Genomic DNA, 21,368 nt, shown 5'->3' with positions numbered 1-21,368 from the left:
GAGATAGGTCCAAAACTGAGAGGAGAAACTATTCTGAGGGTTGTGAATCTGTGAAATTCACAGCCCCAGAGTGCAGTGGAGACAGAACCAATCAACAGATTCAAGAAAGAAATAGATGCTTTTCTGATGCAAAACGGGATAAAGGGCTATGGGGAGCTGGCAGGAAATTGGAAACTGAGACCAGGAAAAGATCAGCCGCGATCATGTTAAATGGCAGAATGGGCTTGAAGAGCTGAATTGCCTACTCCGGCTCCTAATTCCAATGTTCCTATTCTGCCTGTGAAGCTTAATAATGCACGGTCAAGTTAACTTGTCCATTGTACTCTAAGTAAAGGTTAATAAAATGAAAAAAATGAAATTAATCACTTACTTTCTGTGGCTCCTCAGGCCATTGGGTCAGTGTTCTCTGTATAAATCAGGGCAGTTAGGTTTTTGAGTTAGTATTTTACTGCTATACCTTGGCACTGTAATCATATAGTGTACGCGTATGATGGTTATAGGAACATAGTTATACATTGAGCTGTGTTGTTAACAGTGTTGTGTGCATTTAAAGGCAGTAATACACAGTTACCCATGAGCAAGGGATTGTGGCCATGTAGTTTATCTTGTTAGGAAAGACCCGGGGGAATGATGGTGGTTGGTTCAAGTGAACAGCCTCGAGGAGATTGAAAGCCAGATTTTTTTTTCCCAAGCTGCTCTACGAAAGGAGCATTTCAATGCGTTTCTTTTGTTTCCTTGCAATTTGGCATACTGTCTGCTTTGGCTGAAAAATGCCACTGAAATGTGCTTGCAATGATAAAATGCCAAATGCTTATCAGATCTGGAGTGAGTGACACTATGTTGGTGTGTCGAGTTCAGCCTTAATGACGTTTTTTTCAAACAGGGTTGGAACACAAGGGCGGCCGGGGCAAATTTTGTATTCACTTTTTTTTGTCAAAAACCAGAATGGTTGGACGTTTTTTATTTATTGTGCTCTTCAGTTGAGAAGAGCGCTGTCATGCAACTGGGAGAAGGGAGGGGACAGCTGCCCAGTTTAGACACCATCGCTAATAGTTTTAAAGAATACAGTGAGATTCGGAATAAACCACTAGTCAAAAAGGGAATGGAAAAAATTGTAAAGGCAGAAGAATTTAATTTAGGTGTAGTTCACCACTAGCCTTTGAAATCCAAGCTTACCCAAGTAAATTAGATTTAAATGAAGGTGCGTGTTTTCACCCAAAGAAGTAACGAGTTATCCAAATTTTTAACCAGAGGGTGTGTTTTCATGGGGGGGGGGGGGGGGGGGGGGCGCGGGGGGGGGGGCACCTGCACATTCTTTAACTGACCCCGACTTTCCATGACGACAAGTGAGGTGGTGTCGTTGCTTACAGAGGCCTGATCTATTTAACAGAGGAGGCTGTTTTCAGGTGCTCTTCCAGCATCAGGATGGTGATGCATTTACCCCTTTTGTAGATTTAAAGTTTTAAAAGTTTATTATTGTCACAAGTAGGCTTACATTAACACTGCAGTGAAGTTACTGTGAAAATCCCCTAGTCGCCACACTCCGGCTCCTGTTCGGATACACTGAGGGAGAATTTACCATTGCCAATGCCACCTAACCAGCATGTCTTTTGGAATGTGGAAGGAAACCGGAGCACCCGGAGGAAACACCACACAGACATGGGGAGAATGTGCAGACTCCACACAGACAGTGACCCAAGCCGGAATTAAACCCGGGTCCCTGGCGCTGTGAGGCAGCAGTGCTAACCACTGTGCCATCCATATGTGATGTGATCTTGATGGCTTGCACTAATCCTCCACAGCCATCAAGGAAGACGAGAAAAAGATACAGAATAAATTGAGGTGAAAGGCGATGACCATAGAATCATAAATCTTATCGAAGGAGGCAATTTGGCCCATTATGCCTGTGCTAACTCTTTGATGGAGCTGTCCAATTTAATGCCCTAGCTTTTCCACATAGGCCTCCAAATCAGTCCTTTTTAAATTACATGTCCAAGTGCCTTTCAAAAGTTCCTGAAAATTTAATTCAGCCATCTTTAAGTACAGTGCATTCGAGTGTATGATGAGATGGCACAGAAGTTAAGGCAATAGCTTGCTGATCTATTGTTCTTTGCATGCGTGTGTTCGAATCCCATTCTGGTTGATATTGCTTGAGGGTGGTTAGCACTGCTGCCCCTCAACGCCAAGGACCCGAGTTCAATTCTGACCTTGGGTGACTGTGTGGAGTTTGCATGTTCTCGCCATGTCCGCATGGGTTTCCTCCGGGTGTCCCAGTTTCCTCCCGCAGTCCAAAGATGTGCAGGTTAGGTGGAATGGCCATGTTAAATTTCCCCTTAGTTTCCACAGATGTGTAGCTTAAGGGGTTAGCCATGATAAATGCTTGGAGTTATGGGGATGGGGGGGGGGGGCCTGGGTAAATACTCTTTCAGAGAGTTGGTGCAAACTCAATGAGCTGCATGGTCTCCTGCACTGTAGGGATTCTCAGGATTCTACCACAACTTCCAGTATGAAGAAATTTTCATCTAATTTCTCCTCTAGTTCTTTTACTAATTATTTTAAATTTGTGACCTCCAGTTACTGATCCACTTACCAGAGGAAATAGTCTCTACTTGATGTGTCAAAACAACTCTGGTTTGATATCCTGCATTAGACCTCCCCTAAACTTGAAAACAATTTAGCTCCTCCACAGAACTGAATTCTCTCATCCCTGATATCATCCTGGTAAATCTCCTCTGTAGCCTCTCCAGGGTCATGGCAGCCTCCCTTAAGTGTGGTACCCAAAATCGTACACAGTACTCCAGCTGAGGCATGTTGTGGCACAAGGTTTGAGCGAAAGAGAGGGAGGCGATTGGGAAGTAGCGATTAGATGATTCTAATCTTCGGCTTTAATTGTCTGAAGACTGTAGGAGGAAAACATTGAGGTCAAGCATTCCACAAATGAATGGAAATGTTGAAATGAGAAATTTAGTAGTTTGTTTCGTGAAGTTTATCCTGCAATGTAAATAAGACGGAACAGCACGTCATCACTAGCTTTGAGATAAATGATTGTGTAATATCAACCCACCGTGTACTCATCTACTGGTACTTCCTGAGGCCTTGGGATTCCTTTTAACATGTGTAGTCAGTTTCAAACTTGGGTCACACCTTGAAGGAGTAGAAAATGCCACATTCCTTTTTGATCAGAGGCTTTTACTTTGTTAGAAAAGGAGCATTTTCAAGTTTTAAAGCTAATGTCCGACTGATCTTGAAGTTTTATTTGGTCAAATTATCTTGCTAGTTGGTCACACTTTCTGCTAGGAAGTAAGATTGCATTGTAAGAAGATTTCATTGTGATGACACAATATATGATGAATATAAAGGAGTTTTTTTATTGCCTAATTTCTTCCACTCAAGACTCTCAATGGTATTGTTACTGTACTGCAATTAAGGATTGAGGTGAACCTTATTATCTTTTTGAAGCGTAAGTACAGACCACATATTCTAAGCATTGCTTTTCTGTTCGGGGGGAGGATGGTGGGTGGAGGGGAGCCTATTTGGAGAATTGGGATTAATTATCTCACAAATCATTGCCTTGCCTTTGTGGTTCTTTTGAAATAGATGAATTCAAGCCCTTTTACTTGCTGGGCATAATTCCAGCTCCGATGGTGTGATTCATGCAGCAACTATTGTAAGAAGTGTTTCGCGGTGAGCCCAAGGTTCGGAGAAAGTAACTTGCACTGTAGCGAGTGTTGCAAAACGCATTTTGCAGGATTGTTTAAGCATTGTTATAAGGCTTTTTCCATGTATGTTTTAATTTGTAGTATTTCAAAATTGGGTTGGCAGAAGCAGTTTTAACTTGAAGTGTCTGCTCTCTTGAAGATATTAACTTCTTAAAGGGGTAAAAAAAAATTTGACAGTTGCCTGCAGGAACCTGCTCCAGCGGTTGAGCACTGGGTATCGACCAGTTTGATGCCATTGGATAGCAGCCGAGAGTGAAAATCTAGGTGGTTTTATTTCCCTGTTTCGGTGCCGGAGTTTTGGCACGGTTGCTTTAACACTTGGATTTGTTAGCTGCATTAGAAAGCATAATTCGCAATGTAAATGGATCAATGTAAAAATCAGTACTTGCCTTTGCTACTGGCTGATTAGTTCAGCAGAACGTTAGCACTGGTTCCTGTACAACCAATATGAAACCCGAGCAACGTATTTTGCAATGCGTTCTTGCCATTTGTGCTCAAACTTGTAGGTTGGCTCCATTCCAGCATCTAAGCACAAAGTAGCTGAAGCTGTATTAAACATTGCATATTTGGAGAGACCCTCATTCAGATGAGAAATTAAGCTGAACTCTTGACAGTTTAATAGTCAATAATAACAGATCAGTCGCCCCATGGCATTGTTTGAAGCCCTAGTCAACAATTTTCCATCAACTAACATCCCCAGATCGGTCAACAAGCATTCATCTCCTTTTGATTTTTGTTGGACTTTGTTGCAAGCAAATTGGCTGCTGCATTTGCCTATGTAACAGCAGTGATTGCATTTCAAAAGTAATTATTTGGCTGAGAGATGCTTTGGGATAGCTGAGGATGTTAGTACTTTTCTCATTCTATTAGTGTTTTGACTTGTGTTATGTCTGCATGGATTGGTACCAGTAGTCCTCGGATACCTAATTTATATTATTTGTTCATAAATAGGGCTCGTTGATAAGGCTGTTTGACCGAAGACAGCATCACTTTGGGTGTCTTCTCCTATCGTCCGTACCAACACTTTTTGTTTGTATTAAATTACCAGACTCCGTAATGTCATTCAGTCTCTGGAGAGTGGAGCTTAAACCTTCTGTCTCAGAGGTGAGAGTGCTGCCTCTGAGCCAGAGCTAACAGGTTTTATCAATAACTAAGGAATCAGTCATGTATTTTGTCAAGTAGAAGTGGCTTCAGTTTAATCCCTGATCTGCACAACGCTCCCTTAGTACTGCATCGAAGATTCAACCTGATTTACTTGCTCCTCTGTGTGATGCTGAGCTGTGCAGATCGGGATGATCTTGAATCTCACCTTGGCTAAAAAAGAAACTACAAGATATTGCCACCCTAGATCAATAAGCCCAGATCAGGAATTGAACTGGGGACTTCCTGGCTTGTATTGTTTATTTACAACTTGCATTAATCATTGGTGAAGCCCCTTGTTAAAAAAAAACTAGCATTTCAAGTAAAATTTTTAGTAAGTTTGTTTGTTCGCATGAATATTGAATTGATAGCAGTCAGGTTCATAAGCAAGACAGTTTAATTGCAGTGGATTGTAACATGACTCAATGGGTAGTTCAGATCTTTTGGGTAAATCTCTAGAAGAAGGTGCATTTTGTGAATACTTATGAAGATGTCCTCAATGCAACAAGAGTGTTTTTATTGGTGAAAAGCTATGTTTCTCTCCTCAAAGGGATCAAGAGCTGAGATACCTTAGTGTTTGAAAATTGCCATGGCAGTATTGTTGGATAAAGTTTACCGGATTTTAAAGAGTCAAATCCTTAATAATGGAAAGTGAATTTTCAACTTGAACAGAGATCTCTGATTAAGTGAACCATGCCTAATGATTATACAGCACGCTGTAACAGCGACTCCACTTTACTTAGTGCATGTAAGGTTGCAATCCTACACCACCCCGAAGTTCACAATGATACTTTGATTGAATAATGTACAGTTCCAACAGGAAAGGTCAAAGAGTCTGTCCTTCATACTTTCCATGTGGTCATTGTATTTTAATTCATACAATTGTGCCAAATCTCTGCTCACTGTTTACAATAAACTCCCATTGTTTGATCTATTGTAACTTCTTATCTGATGCTTGCTGTTATAGCTCTTTCACGAACTAAGCTAGCAGATAGAATACATAACTAATGCAGTCCTTGAGGTGCTAGAAGGAATCTACATTTTGTCCTTTTCCTCATGAAAGAAAAGGAACTTTTATTAATAGAACGATACTTGCTCAGGATGTCTCAGATCGCATTGCAGCTAAGTAAATGATTCGAAAATGCAGTTATTATTGTAACATAGGAGACCTGACAATCCATTGGTGCACAGCAAGGTCCCACATGCAGTCATGAGCCACATAATTTGTGTTAACGTTGTTGGCTGAGGGATAAATATTGACCAGGGCGCCATGGAGAACTGCATCACTCTTTGAAAAATGCCATGGGATCGTATACCTCCAGTTAAGAGAACAGACAGGGCCTCAGTTTAACCTCTCATCCTCCAACAGTGCAGCACTCCCTTCAGTACTGCCCTAAAGTGCCAGCCTCACTTATGTGTCTCTGGAGCAGAATCTTCCCCCTCTGAGGTGAGAGTGCAACCACAGAGCCAAGACCGACAGGCTTTATCAGTAACTAAGGAATCACTGTGTAAGAATATGCGCAAGTTAAATATTTCCCATGCTACTTTTCATACCTTTCATATTGAAGATAAGCATTATTTTGAAACGTGTATTTCACTTCATTTACAGTACTCGACTGGGTAAGGGATTATGGCTGAGTCGGTGCTGATTACCTCTGTCATAGACAATGCCTGTTTGCCAAACACAAGAGCACAGACTGGCAACAGAATGAAGAATTCCAACGATGAGCTGGTAAGCAAGCGTCGATTCAAAAGGACGGGGAAAAAAACCCTTTTTGATATGTTTCTGCACAAATGTGTCTAAGATGCAAAATATGTTAGAATTCAGCACAAAAACTTCACCATCGGGCCCAGAAAGGGACCCCCAGAAAGATAACTGTTACAAATTCCATTGTAATGTTTTATTTCTTCCTCTTCCCCAAAATAATTAAAATCCAGAATATCTTTTCATTTTATGATCATAAATTTGACAATGAACTGTTCTGTAAAGCTCCCTTACATCCTCTCAAGTCTCACCCCGTGGTCAAAGAAGCGACCTTTATCAATCGGAAGAAAACCCATTTTACAGGAAGGACAATACTTTTTGTTTCAAACGCTCCTCTATAATTTACTTAAAAATAACATTTAATTAATACTCCTTGATATTTATCAGGATTGCTAGTTTTCAGGTGGTCTTCCCTTCGGGTTACCCTGGTGGTTAAGGGCCCCATTTGCCCAGAAATCATTCCATTGATTGTTTATGGGGACTACATTTTTGTTACCAGCTGGATATATTGCATATCTTAGCTAGTATGATTTCCCAGCCTAAGCAAGTCCAGCTGACCTTCTCAAGTCACATAGCCCCATTACACAAGACCTCTGCGATGCATCATTAACGTCACTCACTCACCTGGTGAAGGAGCAGCACTCCAAAAGTTTGTGATTCCAACTAAACCAGTTGGACTTTAACCTGGTGTTGTGATTTTAACCTGGTGTTGTGATTTTAACCTGGTGTTCTCACTGTGCCCACACCAGTCCAACGCCAGCATCCACATCATTATTAGCGTCAGCAGTGTGGCTTAGAGATAATTAGATGCAGACAAAATTTGTTTCCGTGGTTGTAAACTTTGGATCAATTTTCTCTAAATATGCACGTGCAATAAAATTGTACTTCCCTTGGCTTTCTCTTTTAAGCAAAGTTCAGAAAGTGTGTTCAGAAATTTTGAAGTTCTTGAGCCCTAAAGGCTTTTTAATTTCAGCTGTATTCTTCATCCAGATTCCCCTTCATGCCTCTTCTACTGTGTTGTAATATTTTACAGGTGGAGTACAGTCCTCGTTCTGCTGTGTTTCGATCTGCAGCTGCTGCTGGAAAGGAGTCACTCCTGTGCAGAAAGCGACCATTTGTTGGAAGGTGTTGTCATGTGTGTTCTCCAATGAGCAGGGTAATTGTACTGACTCGATAAGCATGAGCCGTTGATAAAAGTACCTTTTAACCTTTAATCTGTTTCATATGCAAATTGTTTATTACTTGGATCGTTCATATGATGTGTGTTTAGCCCTATCGTTGAACGAAGGCATGTAAATGATGTAATAATGAGTCATCCGATCTAAGCAAGAAAAATTTCAATTGACCACTGAGACAGACTAATCCTTTACATTTATTGACTTAATAGGCTTGCTTTTGTTATTTGGGGGGCAAAATTCCCAAGGGAGAATGTGAAAGTCATAACAGAAATCAATCAGGTTCCCCTTGCACCTTTCTTCGAGGCTGGTTTCCAGTAGCCAAGGAACAAGATTTCTCCTTCCTTTTGAAAGTAGTCTATGGGACAGAGGGAAGCAGAATGAGAATGCTAAAAATTACATGGTTGTACAGGAAGAATTATTTTACATCAAATGTGCTTTTTTTTTTAATTGGGAAAGTTAGGAGAAGGCCATGGCCATAGGTTAGAACGTAACCAAGGTTAAAGAATCAGAGGAGAAGGGAAAATAAATAGAGAAATACCGGTTAGAACGTATAGAGCAGACTGTCACACAGTATAGTTACTGCTGTATTGCAAATCTTAATCGAATCAAAGAATGGTTACAGCACAGAAGGAAGCCATATGAAACCTTGACTTATTTTGGGTATGAGAAGTTATAAAGCAGCTGTTTTGAGGAGGTGGGGAGAGGGAGAATATGAGTACAATCAAGAATAAGAGGTGACTGTAAGAAATTCCATCCAATCTTTAGCAAATGGATGAGATGAGGTGAACAGTTTTTTTTTATCTACTTGCTGTTTATTTAAGGTGCACAGGACACATTTATAGGTAATTGTATTCAGTATAAAAGCTTATTCTTGGTTTTTTTAGAATGACATCTTTCAGTGTCCAGTGAGAAATTGATGGCTTATTAGAGTCATGGAGTTTACAGCACAAAAAGAGGCTCTTTGGCCCATCGTGTCTGCATCGGCCATCAAGCATCTATCCTTATCCCATTTTCCTACACTTGGCCCATAGCCTTGTATGCTGTGGTGTTTCAAGTGCTCATCTAACTACTCTTCAGGCAGTGAGTTCCAGATTCCCAACACCCTCTGGGTTAAAAGGTTTTTCCTCAAATCTTCCCTAAATCTCCTGCCCGCAACCTTAGATCTCAACTCCCTGGTTACTGATCCCTCTGCTCAGGGAAAAAGTTTCTTCCTATCTATCTCCCTCATCATTTCTGACACCTCCATAAAGTTTCCCTCTCAGCCTTCTCTGCTCCAAGGAAAGCAACCCCAGCCTCTCCTCATAACTGAAATGCTCCAGCCTAGGCAACATCCTGGTGATTTTCTTCTGCACCCTATCTGGTGCAATCCCATATCCTTTCTATTGTATGGTGAGCAGAACTGCACACACTACTCTAGCTGTGGCCTAACGAGCATTTTATACAGCTCCATCTTAACCTTCCTGCTCTTACCTTCTATGCTTCAGTTAATAAAGGCAAGTATCCCATATGCCTTCTTAACCACCTAATCTACCTGTCCTGCTGCCTTCAGGGATCTTTGAACATGCACCCCAAGGTCTCTCTGGTCCTCTGTACTTCCTAGCATCCTACCGTTTATTTTGTATTTCCTTGCCTTGTTAGTCCCCCTAAAATGCACTACCTGACACTTTTCAGGGTTAAATTCCATTTGCCACTATTCTCCCCATCTCCCCAGCCCCTCTATGTTGTCCTGTAATCTCAGGCTTTTCTGTTCACTATTTACCACACCACCAGTTTTTGTATCATCTGCAAACTTACTGATTGTACCACCTACGTTCATGTCTAGATCATTAATGTACACTATAAACAGCAAGGGACCCAGAATAGATCGCTGGGGTGCACCACTGGACACAGGTTCCCCCCCCCCCCCCCGCAGTCTAGGATACATCTCGTCTGGACTTGGAGATGTATCCACTTTTAAGCCTGCTAATACCTCCTCCAATGTTAATTTGTTCAATTATATCACAGTCCCACTCCCTGCTTCCTATCCTACATCATCCTTCGCATGGTGGCACAGTAGTTAGCACTGCTGCCTCACAGCGCCAAAGACCCAGGTTCAATATGGGTTACTGTGTGGAGTCTGCACATTCTCCCCATGTCTGTGTGGGTTTCCTCAGGTGCTCTGGTTTCCTCCCACCGTTCGAAAGATGTGCTGGTTAGGTGCATTGGCCGTGTTAAATTCTCCCTCAGTGTAGCCGAAGAGGCGCCGGAGTGTGGTGACTAGGGAATTTTCACAGTAACTTCATTGCAGTGTTAATGTGAGCCTACTTGTGACATAATAAATAAACTCAAAACCATAATGAACGCAGGTGCAAAATACTCATTTAAATCCTCACCTGAGCCTTCTGGCTCCACACACAGGTTGCCACTTTGATCCCTAATGGGCCTTTAAGATACTTATAAAACCCCTTGGGATTTTCCTTTATTTTGCATACCAATGTTTTTTCATGCCCTTTCTTCATTTTCCTAATTTCTTTTTTAAGTACCTGTACTTCCTATTCTCCTCTAAATCATTCCCTGTTTTGAGCCCACTTTATCTGCCATAAGCCTCCCTTTTTTCCCTTATCCAATCCTATATATCCCTCAACATCCAGGGTTCTGTGGACTTTTTGGTTTCGCCGTTTACCTTTAAGTGTTAAGTGAACACATTGGCCCTGTACTCACTCTATTTCCTTTAGTCAGTTCCTGACTAACACCTACTGCTCTGATGTGGTTTTTGTTACAAGTACCTGCTCCCAAGCCGCTTTTGCCAGATCCTATCTTATAGTAAAATTGGCCTTCCCCCAATTCAGAACCATTATTTCTGGTCCATCTTTGTCCTTTTCCATAATTATCTTAAGTCTTACTGAGTTATGGTCACGATCACCGAAAAGCTCCCCCACTGATGCTTCTACCACCTGCCCAGCTTCATTCCCTAAAATTAGATCCAGTACCATCCCCTCTTTTGTCAGATTTCCTACAAAAATTCTCCTGGATGCTCGACGCCTTACACATTTGGCCTATCCCAATTCATATTTGGGACGTTGAAATCCCCTACTATTACTATCTTATTATTTTTACACTTCTTTAAGATATGCCTACATATCGACTTTTCTATCTCACTCTGACTGTTTGGGACCTATAGTACACTCCCAGCAATGTGATTGCCCCCTGGAATATTGAGCTGCCAGCCCTGCCCCTCCCTTAACCACATCTCTATGGCAACAATAATACCATACTCCCATGTGTTAATTAATGCCCTAACTACATCTGCCTTACCTGCAAGACACCTTGAGTTAAAATAAATGTCATCCAGCCGTGCCAGATTCTCTTGTGCCTTAACATGTCTCCCTTTGCAAACCACCCCTCAAGGAGGTTCAGGTGTAACCCATCAGACTTGTACAGGTTCCCACTTTCCCCAGAAATGGACCCAGTGATCGAGAAAACTAAAGCCCTCCCTCCAGCACCATCTCTTCAGCCGCATGTCCATCTACTCTGTCCTCCTATTCCTATACACACCAGCACGTGGCACAGGGAGTAATGCAGAGATGCCCTGCTTTTTAATCTGTAACCTAACTCCCTAAATTCTTGCTGCAGGACCTCATTCATCCCTTTTTCTACCTATGTCATTGGTTCCAACATGAACGACTACCTCTGACTGTTCACCCTCCCCCTTCAGAATGTACAGTGACATCCTTGACTCTGGCACCAGGGAGGTAACACACCATCCTGGAGACACGTCTGTGGCCACAGAAAAGCTTGTTTACACCCCTCACTATTGAGTCTCTTACCATTATTACTCTTACTCCTTCCCACTTGTGCAGCTGAGCCACCCACAGTGCCATGAACTTGGCTCTGGCTGCACTGCCCAGAGGAACTGTCATAATCACCATTTTCCTACACAGAAAAAAACGGTTCTTGAGTGCGATGCACTCTGGGGCTTTCCTGACTACCTGCCTGTCCCCTTTCTTCTGACTGCACTTCCGTAGGCTACAGGGTGACCACGTCTAAAAACCTATGAACCCCTCAGCCTTGCGGAAGCACCGTTATTCCTCCAGCTGATGCTGAAGCTCTGAGACCCAGCTCTCAAGCTGGTCAAACTGGTGGCACTTCCTGCAAATGTAGTCATCCAGACCGCAAGGTGTGTCTAAGAATTCTCACATGCTGCAAGCATGCAAAACACAGACTGAGCTCCCAGTCATCTCTGAGCTTAAAAGACTCTTAACTCTGTATGCAAAGTAGAAAATAATTAAATTTATTTTTTGAAAAGTTAAACCCATTATCTTTCCTTAATGTAGCTTTAAAGTTGAGAAAACAACCTACCCACTACCTACCAATCAGCTCTCTCCCTTGTGCTGATGTCTCTTTACAAATCCAGTTTCCTGTGACGTCATGGTTGTCCTATTTTTCCTTTTTCTGCTGCTTCCTCAGTCACTGAAGTACTCCCCTAATAACTAGCCTCTCCTCCTGTAGCAGGACAAAACCACTTTCTGAAGATGAGAAAGTTAGGAAGCTAAAGTGAACCTCTTCCCCTCTGCACCGAATTCCTACATTGCTCCAAATTCCCAAATATGATCACTAATACTTAATCCTGTGTGTTATAGCATTCTGTAGATTTTGTGTAAGTAATGTCTGAATCAATGGATGGAACAGTTTCCACATTTTGCACCCTGTGGCAGCGTGGAGTCCCCACAGTTCAGGTTCAGTGTCGGTTAAAGGCAGAGTGAAACATTGCTTCAACTACCCATTCATTCCCTTGTGACTTTCTTTTCCCTTTTTCTCTCCTAAAGGCACTTACTCCTTGCTGTGGTATGGATCCAATTGCTTTGGAAACTCTGCCCAAATAACTATTGTTCGTATTTAAGCCACGATAGTCTTAGCCGGCTGGTCAGTCAGTATCATAGTTGAGCCCAGTTCTCTCTTTGCTTGATGTCTAGACATTTGATTTTGATTTGATTTATTATTGTCACATGTATTGGCATACATGAAAAGTGTTGTTTCTTGCATGCCATACAGACAAAGCATACCGTTCATAGAGAAGAAAATGAGAGAGTGCAGAATGTAGTGTTACCGTCATAGCTAGGGTGTAGAGAAAGATCAACTTAATGCAAGGTAGGTCCATTCAAAAGTCTGACAGCAGCAGGGCAGAAGCTGTTCTTGAGTCGATTGGTACGTGACCTCAGACTTTTGCATCTTTTTCCCGACAGAAGAAGGTGGAAGAGAGAATGTCTGGGGTGCGTGGGGTCCTTGATTATGCTGGCTGCTTTGCCGAGGCAGCGGGAAACGTAGACAGAGTCAATGGATGGGAGGCTGGTTTGCGTGATGGATTGGGCTACATGCATAGTTGAAGTAGGTTTTGGTGAATATCTGCAGGATATCTATGGGAACCAGTACCATTACAGTGTCCGAGCACCATCCTGACTGAGATCCGTTGATTCATCACAGGCCAGAGATAAAATCTTCCTGGTTGTGAGTGACAGTGTGCCCTCTTGATTATACACTCTAACTAACTGTCTCTCTCTGGTTGATATTGCTAATTCATCAAGTTATGATGGAAGGTTTGAGAGTAGCCAAGCTCATTTTGCTTAGAAGCCGTCAGAGAGGAGATGTTTGTATTGAGTCTGGATTCTAACCCTCTTCAGAGATGCAAGGCTAGTGTGCTTTAACCTGTCTGATCATTGTGTTTTTAACTCACTATTCTGAATCTTAATGCAACAGTTCCAATAAAAAGTTTGAAAGAGACTTCCAAACTTTTTTGTGATTGAACAATTTAGCCCCGCATTTGCCCACAGTATGGGAATGTGACTGAAGTGTTTTGTTCTTTGCCACCCAGGATAAACTTTTCAATATCAGCATCCCTTCCCAGGGCTTACGGAACGTGATCTATATCAATGAAACTCACACCAGGTATGATCTGAATCTGATCTGGAAGTTAACCAGGTTGATACTGGATTACTTTTTTCTATTATAGAGATTTATATGAAGTATTGATCCAATGTTACATAATCTGGGGGGAATTTGGACTGATATGACACTTTTGCATGACGCACTCGTTTGTTAAATTTTCCTGGGCTAATTTTAACGTGCCTCATTCCATTTTTACACAATGGTTTCTGAGACTGTGGGCAGAATTTTACGAAAAAATTCTCAGTGCCGAATGAGGGAGAAGATGGCAGACTTGTTTTTTTTTGGGGCGAATTTGAAAATGCAATCTTATGGCACTTTAGTGCAAAAAAGTGCCAGGTTACGATTATTGCTGGCAAGGGTCAGTGGGTGGGGATGGGGAGCCGATTTCGCCAGCAAAACTGTGCCGGTACGGTCGGGGCGGGGGGGGAAACCAGGTACGAACCTGTTTTTTGACCTCCCGCCCGATCTTAGCACCTTGCCTCGCTGAAAGTCGGGACGAGGTCGTAATATTGCGCCCTATGCTTCTTTGAAGGTTGTGTGAACATGGTCAAGTTTTGTCCCCATGTCATTTTAGAATATGTTAAGATACCACATGTGACTTGTGTATAATTGTAGTGCATTGAGTTGAATAAAAACACGCAACCTCCCATACAGTTAAAAGGTCGAATGGCTAACTTGAAGGGGATTTCATACTTTGTTGACGGTGAAAACAAATGTACAGGGGTCCATTCAATAATTCAGAATAATGTTAAATGTTCAACTACAAATTTGAAGCCTGTTGCAGAGGCAACCAAATTGAACTCAGGAACAAGCATCGCATTAATCTTGCTCGAGCTGATCAGCAGGTCCCAACTCGTTTGTTGGAAAAATTAGGTAAATAAGTTCTCTCTGCTACTGCAGAACTTTTCACCTGGGTGATTCAGTTGCCCGAGTTTTTAAGAGAAATGTGAACAAAGAGCAAAGAAAATTACAACACAGGAAGAGGCCGTTCGGCCCTCCAAGCCTGAACCGACCATGCTGCCCGTCTGAAGTAAAACCCCCTACCCTTCCGGGGACCATATCCCTCCATTTCCATCCAATTCATGTATTTGTCAAGACGCCTCTTTAATTAATGATGGACATCAGTCTGGCAGGGATAAATTGCACTAAATTTGTACCGGTACAGATGAGCAGTATGGTGGGATTGCACCTATGATTGTCAAAATGACAAGCTCTTGAACAGTCTCAGGGGGGCATCAGTTGTGAGGCTAGGCAGTTTTTTCTAGGTCAGCTGCATCAGATGGAATGGCGAGCCAGCCTGATTATTCTCATGTATTTCCTCACAGTCCGTTGGGAATAACTTCATCAGAGGTCTGGAAACAGGTTGTCTGTGCACTCACATTCTTCATTGGGAAATGGTGCGTGGCGCTGTGGGAGCTAAAGAGAACAAACAACCAATAATGGGGGGAAAAAAATAACCTGAATTGCAGCAGTCAGCTGTCATATATTTGTTGTCAATTACTCTTCAGGGTTTAACAATGCGTAAGATGGAAAATATTTTTTTTAAATTGTAGTCCAGCAGCATTTTCATTATTGAAAATTGCCCAGACATGTCCTGTACACAATAAACAGGACAAATCCAACCTGGCCAATTACCGCTGCATCAGCCTACTCTCGATCATCAGTAAAGTGGTGAAAGGGGTCATCAGCAGCGCTATCAAGTGGCACTTATTTAGCAATAACCTGCACACTGACGCTCAGTTTGATTCCACTAGGGTCACTCAGCTCCTGACCTCATTACAGCCTTTGTTCAAACATGGACAAAAGAGCTGAATTCCAGAGGTAAGATGAGTGTGACGGCCCTTGATATCAGGGCAGCATTTGACTGAGTGTGGCATCGAGGAGCCATAGCAAAAGTGGGGTCAATGGCAATCAGGGGAAACTCTCCGCAAGTTATGGAGTCATACCCAGTACAAAGGAAGATGGTTATGGTGGTTGGCAATCAATTGTCTCAGCTCCAGGACATCACTGCAGGAGTTCCTCAGGGTAGTCTTCTAGACCCAACCATCTTCAGCTGCTTTGTGAATGACCTTCCTTCCATCTTAAGGTCAGAAGTGGGGATGTTCACTGATCATTGCATGATGTTAAACACCATTTGTGACTCTTCAGATACTGATGTAGTTTCCGTGTCCAAATGCAGCAAGACTTGGACAATATCCAAGCTTGGGGTGACAAGTAACATTCGCGCTTCACAAGTGCCAGACAATGACCATTTCCAACAAGAGAGGATCTAACCAGCGCCCCATGACATTCAATGGCGTTACCATTGCTGAATTCCCCACTACCAACATCCGGTAGATTATCAACGATTACAAACTGAACTGGACTAGCCATATAAATACTGTGGTACAAAGAGCAGGTCAGAGGCTGGTAATCCTGTGGCGAGTAACTCCCTTTCTGACTCCCTAATGCCTGTCCATTACCTACCATGCATACTAAGAGTCAGGAGTGTGATAGGATACCCTTCACTTGCCTCGGTGAGTGCTGCTCCACCACTAAAGAAGCTCGACACCATCTAGGAAAAAACAGTCCGTTTGATTATTTCCCTTCCACAAACATTCAATCCCTCCACCTCCGATGCACAACGGCAGCCATGTGTACCATCTACAAGATGACTGCAGGAATTCACCAAGGCTTCTTAGGCAGCACCTTCTAATCCCACGACCATCTTGACTTGGAAATATATTGCTGGTGCTTCCCGTTGCTGGGTCAAACTCCTGTAACTCCTTCCTTAACAGCACTGTAGGTATACCTACACATCAGGGACAGCAGTTGTTCAAGTAGGCAGCTCATCACCACTTTCTCGAGGGCAACAAGTCTAAAGATGTGCAGGTTAGGGGGATTTGCCATGGTAAATGCTTGGGATTATGGGAATAGGAAGACGGGGAGAAACTGGGTGGAATGCTCTTTCAGAGAGTTGGTGCAGACTCGATGGGCTGAATGACCTCATGATTCTAACTAGGGATGGATAATAAATGCCAGCGATGCCCAAATCTGGTAATTGAATTCAAAGATAATTTTTCCTTTGGTTAAAATCAGTTTTAAAGTTGAATCCTATGAGGCTCGCAAGAAGGGCTCCATGTTGAAATTGAGTAGTGAGAACGCTGTGAGCTCTGGTATACTTACGGTGATGATAGTGCCCATATTTACCATATCTTCTTTTGATGATTTAGGTACCGAGGTTGGTTGGCACGTCGCCTCTGCTATGTCTTGTTTGTTCAGGAAAGAGATGTGCATCGTGACATGTTCCCAAGGAATGTGATTGAGAATGTTTTAAACAACAACAGGTATGGACGGCTTTGCGTTGGCATTAGAAAAAGTTTAAAAGGCATGGGACAATGTGGCGCATTTACTTAAATGGTTTTATTGGAGATCAAAAGCATCATGAAGATCTGTCAGTATTACCCCCGTATAAATAATAGGAGCAGTTATGATTTAAAAGAAAACTCATTGTGAAATTCCTTCTTTCTGACCCCTAACCTAGAAAATTGCATTTCCAGCAAGGTCAGTACCATGTTTTCCCAAGGATGAGCACCTCAATTTGCAGGACAGTTCACAGCTTTACCCCAGGCATTTCCCATTAGGGTCATGATGGAACAGAGCGATAGAGGGACATCATTGTGATCACACTGTCATCTTGAACAAAATGTCCAGGTTTTCGGTTCTTGCTGTTTCATATTATAAAATGGGAGACTGCTTGAAATGAAATTAATTGTGGTTGGCTTTTAAGCAGCTTAAGCAAGGTAATAGACCCTTGATGATTGCCAGTGTCTTCAGATGATAACACACAGATGTTTTCATGATGCAATGGAGTGGGATAGTCATTGGAATGTCAGTTGGCTGGTGATTCTATGCTGATGCAATGATTTTACTCTTAAACTGGTATGTAATATGGGTGAATTTCTGGAATGTGAAGACTCATAATCCGGAAAAGATTTTTTAACTGGGTAAGTGGAGAAATCTACCACAGAAATTGGCAGCAAGTTCCAGTTGAACGATTTGTTACAGTTCTGACAAATGTTTTATATTGAGGAATCCTGGTTTTTGGTCTGTCTGTATTGCGAGTGGCAACGTAAATTGGGCAAGTAGGGGATAGAAAATTGAATGGGAAAACCTAAGACCCAATGCAATCAAAATAATTTCTTGCACAAAGTGTTCAAGAACCTTGCTCAAGGCCACAAGAAGCTCCTAATAAATTGAAATGGTGTATAGGTATGATTTCCTTTGTTCTAGTACTCCAGGACTGCCTCACAAAAGAATACACTTAATCTTAGTTCATGTAGAGATAACTAGATAGAGAATGTCTGTGCGTAATATAATACGTATATCCTTCATATATGGATATATACACATATATAGTTGGGAGACAGATGCTGTGGTCTCACTCAATGCCAGATCGCACCAGTGAGAAGCGTGAACCTTATTAACCAGCAGCTGACAAATTGTGAACCCTGATCAAGTGCTTTAATGATGTGGAGGTGCCGGCGTTGGACTGGGGTGAACACAGTAAGAAGTACAAGTGCTTTAAGGCAGGTAGTTGGTCTGGGAGGGTGTGAAATTAGCTAGCACCTGTGCTTAGCTGACCACCAGTCCAGTCCTTGTAGGAAGGTGAACCCAGGGAGTGGGGTACAGATTCTGCCTGCAGGCCAGAATAAAGGGAAAAGAAAAAATGTGGCCTATTTCTGGAGCAGCCATTAGTTGTCCTTTCCAGGAAATCCTGGTTCTGCTACTCCACACTTGGGACCAACTGTTAGGAAGGCTGCAGTTTGCAATGGATATGGGACTCCAATTTTATATATCAAAATATGACTCGTGCTTGCTTTAGTCAGCGCACTAGTCATCTAGTTTGAGATCCATGTGACGATTCCCGCATCATTAAGATCCCAGGTCCCAGCCATATGGATGTCTGCAGCCCTCTTACGTCACTCAAGTTCCCCTTCTTTTCAGGTGAGCCTTGACGGTGTGGGTTTTTCAATAACGAGGCCACAACAGCTCAGTCCTCAGACAATCTGTGCACATTTTCAAGCAGAGGGCCCTGGATAGCTATCACAGACGGAAGCCCTGGCTGATTCCAAAGTTCTGTTACCCAGTAGCACTGTGGCCTATTGTTGCAGCTCTGCTGCCACTCCGGGTGAGAAGAGATAAGCAAATAGAATCTGGAACCCCGAGGTCCCTGATCTTGCCGAACTGGAGGCCTCGAAAGAGATACAGCAGCAGAATGATTTTTGATTTGATTTATTGTTGTCGCATGTATTAGTAAAGAGTGAAAAATAGTGTTTCTCGCACTGTACAGACAAAGCATACGTGTTTTGTATCTTTGCATTTTCGCAAAAATGTTCTCTGGCTGGGGGGTGGGGAGGAATGATGTTCAGTGGTGGGGTCATGGCCTGCGGGAGATAGGAGAAAGTGTGGAGGAGTTGCTGCTCAGCCTTTGCTGGATAAAAGTTAGTACGCCAGACAACAGTCCCATCCTTGTCAGCAGATTTGACGACAGTATTGGGTCGGACCTGAGAGAATGGAGTGCAGCAAGTTCAGAGAAAGACAAGTTTAAGCGTGAGTGAGGGGAGCAGAGAAATTGAGACGACCATAGTTATGCCCAATGTTAGACAGCCAGAGGCCCGAGGGAAGGGTCTAGCCAGAGGGGGAATGCTGCAGACAAATAAAAGGGTCTGCTTTGCAGAAGGAGATCAAAGAAGTGCATGCGGTAATGGAGATGATGGAAGAACTCAGTGTTGTTGCTTTGATCTGATCTCTTGGTGGTGGGATCGCTCAGCCCTGTCAGCAGCATGCTGCTTCTGATGTCTAAGCATGCGTGTAGTCTTGTGTTGTAGCTTCAGGTTTGTACTACATTTTTAGGTATGCCTCATGCTGTTCCAGCAGGCTCCCTTGCACTTTTGCAGGTTGGTTCCCAGCTCGATAGTATTGGTAGAGTTAAGGATAAGCCTGGCTTTGAGGTTACAAATTCTGCTGATAATCCACAGTGCCTCATGTATGCTCACTTTGGAGTTGCTGGATCTGTCTGAGCCATTCCCATTTCACATATTAGAAGTGCCGTGGAGGGTATTCTCAGTGTGGACGATGGGACATTTTCGCCACATGGACTGTGCTATGGTCACTCCTACCCGTACTGTCATGGATGATGTATCTGTGACAGGTAGATTGGGCAAGGCCAAGTAGGTTTTTCCCTTGTGCTGGCTCACTCAACTTGCTGCACCCAGATATGTTCTTAAGGACTCAGCCAGTTTGCTCAGCAGTTGTGCTCATGAGTCACTCTTGGTGATAGGCAATGAAATCCCCTACTCAGTACATTCTGTGACCTTGCTGGCACAGTGCTTTTACTGGGTGGTGTTCAACATGGGGAAGTACTAATTCGTCAGCTGAGGGATGGCGCTAAGCAATAATCAGCAGGACGTTTTCTTTGTCATATTTGACCTAATTCTGTGAGATTTCATGGGGTCCAGAGTCAATGTTGAGGGCTTCCAGAGGCCACTGCCTCCTGACTATACCACTGTGCAAACCGCCATCTCTAGGGGTTGTCCTGTTGTTGAAGGGGGGAGTCTAAGACATTTACTGTAAGGTATGATTTGGTGAGTATGACTAGCTGTAAGGTAAGATTCAGTGAGTATGATTATATCAGACTGTTGCTCAACTAGTTTAGAGTCATAGAAGTCTACAGCACAGAAAAAGGCCCTTCGACCCATCGCGTCTGTGCCGGTCAAAGACAAACCACCTAACTATTATAATCCCATTTTCCAGCACTTGGACAGCTCATGCAATTTTGGCACAAGTCCGCACAGGTCAACTGGGCAGGGCGTGTCCTTGTAATTTCCGATACCTAGTTCGATACTATTTGGCTTTATTATTCAAATTTTCTGTCACAATTTGATACACTTTGAGTGGCTTGCTATGCCATGAAAGCCATGATGTGGAGATGCCGGCATTGGACTCCAACGCCGGCATCTCCACATCATGGCTACCATCGACACCGCAAACTGCCGGCTCCAAGTGGAGAGGATCTCCAAGAAGATCGCGCATATCGACACAGACATCAAGTTTCTACAAAGATGCAAGAAAGCAGACTCGCATTCCAACCATTATTTTGTAAATTGAGTTTGTGTCTTTATATGCCCTGTTTGTGAACAGAACTCCCACTCACCTGATGAAGGGGCAGCGCTCCGAAAGCTAGTGGCTTGTGCTACCAAATAATCATGCCATGAAAGGACAGCAGATTTCCTTCTCCGAAGGACTTTCGTAAACCAGACACATTTGTACGACAATCCAGTCGTTTCGTGATCATCACTAATGAGAGTAGCATTTAATTCCAGATTTATTAATTCAATTAAAAAGCTGCTGGCTGCCGTGGTGGGATTTGAACTTACTAGTCTTGTAACATTACCTCTATGCTACCATCTCCACACATAGACAACATTGATGATATTATGCCCCAGAGAGCATTTATAATGCTTATTAAACACACAAGAAATTGAAATGTAACTTTAGATGCTTACATTTCCCAGTCAATTGTAAGCATTAAAATTTATTTTGTAGTACTCAGTTGAGTATTTTCAATGCCATATTAAAGACAGGGTAGAGCTTGGTTATTTT

The 21,368-nt window shown here is 42.8% G+C and overlaps 1 protein-coding gene across 7 annotated transcripts in view; it reads left to right on the top strand.

The window, feature by feature from the left end:
• gpam (glycerol-3-phosphate acyltransferase, mitochondrial) overlaps window positions 1–21,368 on the top strand; it is a 76,119-nt gene that overhangs the window by 23,704 nt on the left and 31,047 nt on the right. For 4 of the 7 annotated variants that reach the window (XM_078223219.1, XM_078223225.1, XM_078223224.1 and 1 more), the window contains exons 2-5: window positions 6,469–6,591; window positions 7,658–7,780; window positions 13,651–13,724; window positions 16,937–17,050. In XM_078223219.1, coding sequence (XP_078079345.1) covers window positions 6,490–6,591; window positions 7,658–7,780; window positions 13,651–13,724; window positions 16,937–17,050 — 413 coding nt within the window. In that variant the 5' untranslated portion in view covers window positions 6,469–6,489. Of the gene's footprint in view, window positions 1–3,597; window positions 3,685–4,708; window positions 4,824–6,468; window positions 6,592–7,657; window positions 7,781–13,650; window positions 13,725–16,936; window positions 17,051–21,368 lie in introns of those variants that run through there. The other 3 variants (XM_078223221.1, XM_078223223.1, XM_078223226.1) reach the window with 3 other exon arrangements.

Source organism: Mustelus asterias, chromosome 11 (genome assembly GCF_964213995.1).
Source record: "Mustelus asterias chromosome 11, sMusAst1.hap1.1, whole genome shotgun sequence".
NCBI lineage: Eukaryota > Metazoa > Chordata > Chondrichthyes > Carcharhiniformes > Triakidae > Mustelus > Mustelus asterias.
The sequence above is the reverse complement of the archived record's forward strand: the minus strand, read 5'-3'. Positions and strand labels throughout refer to the sequence as shown.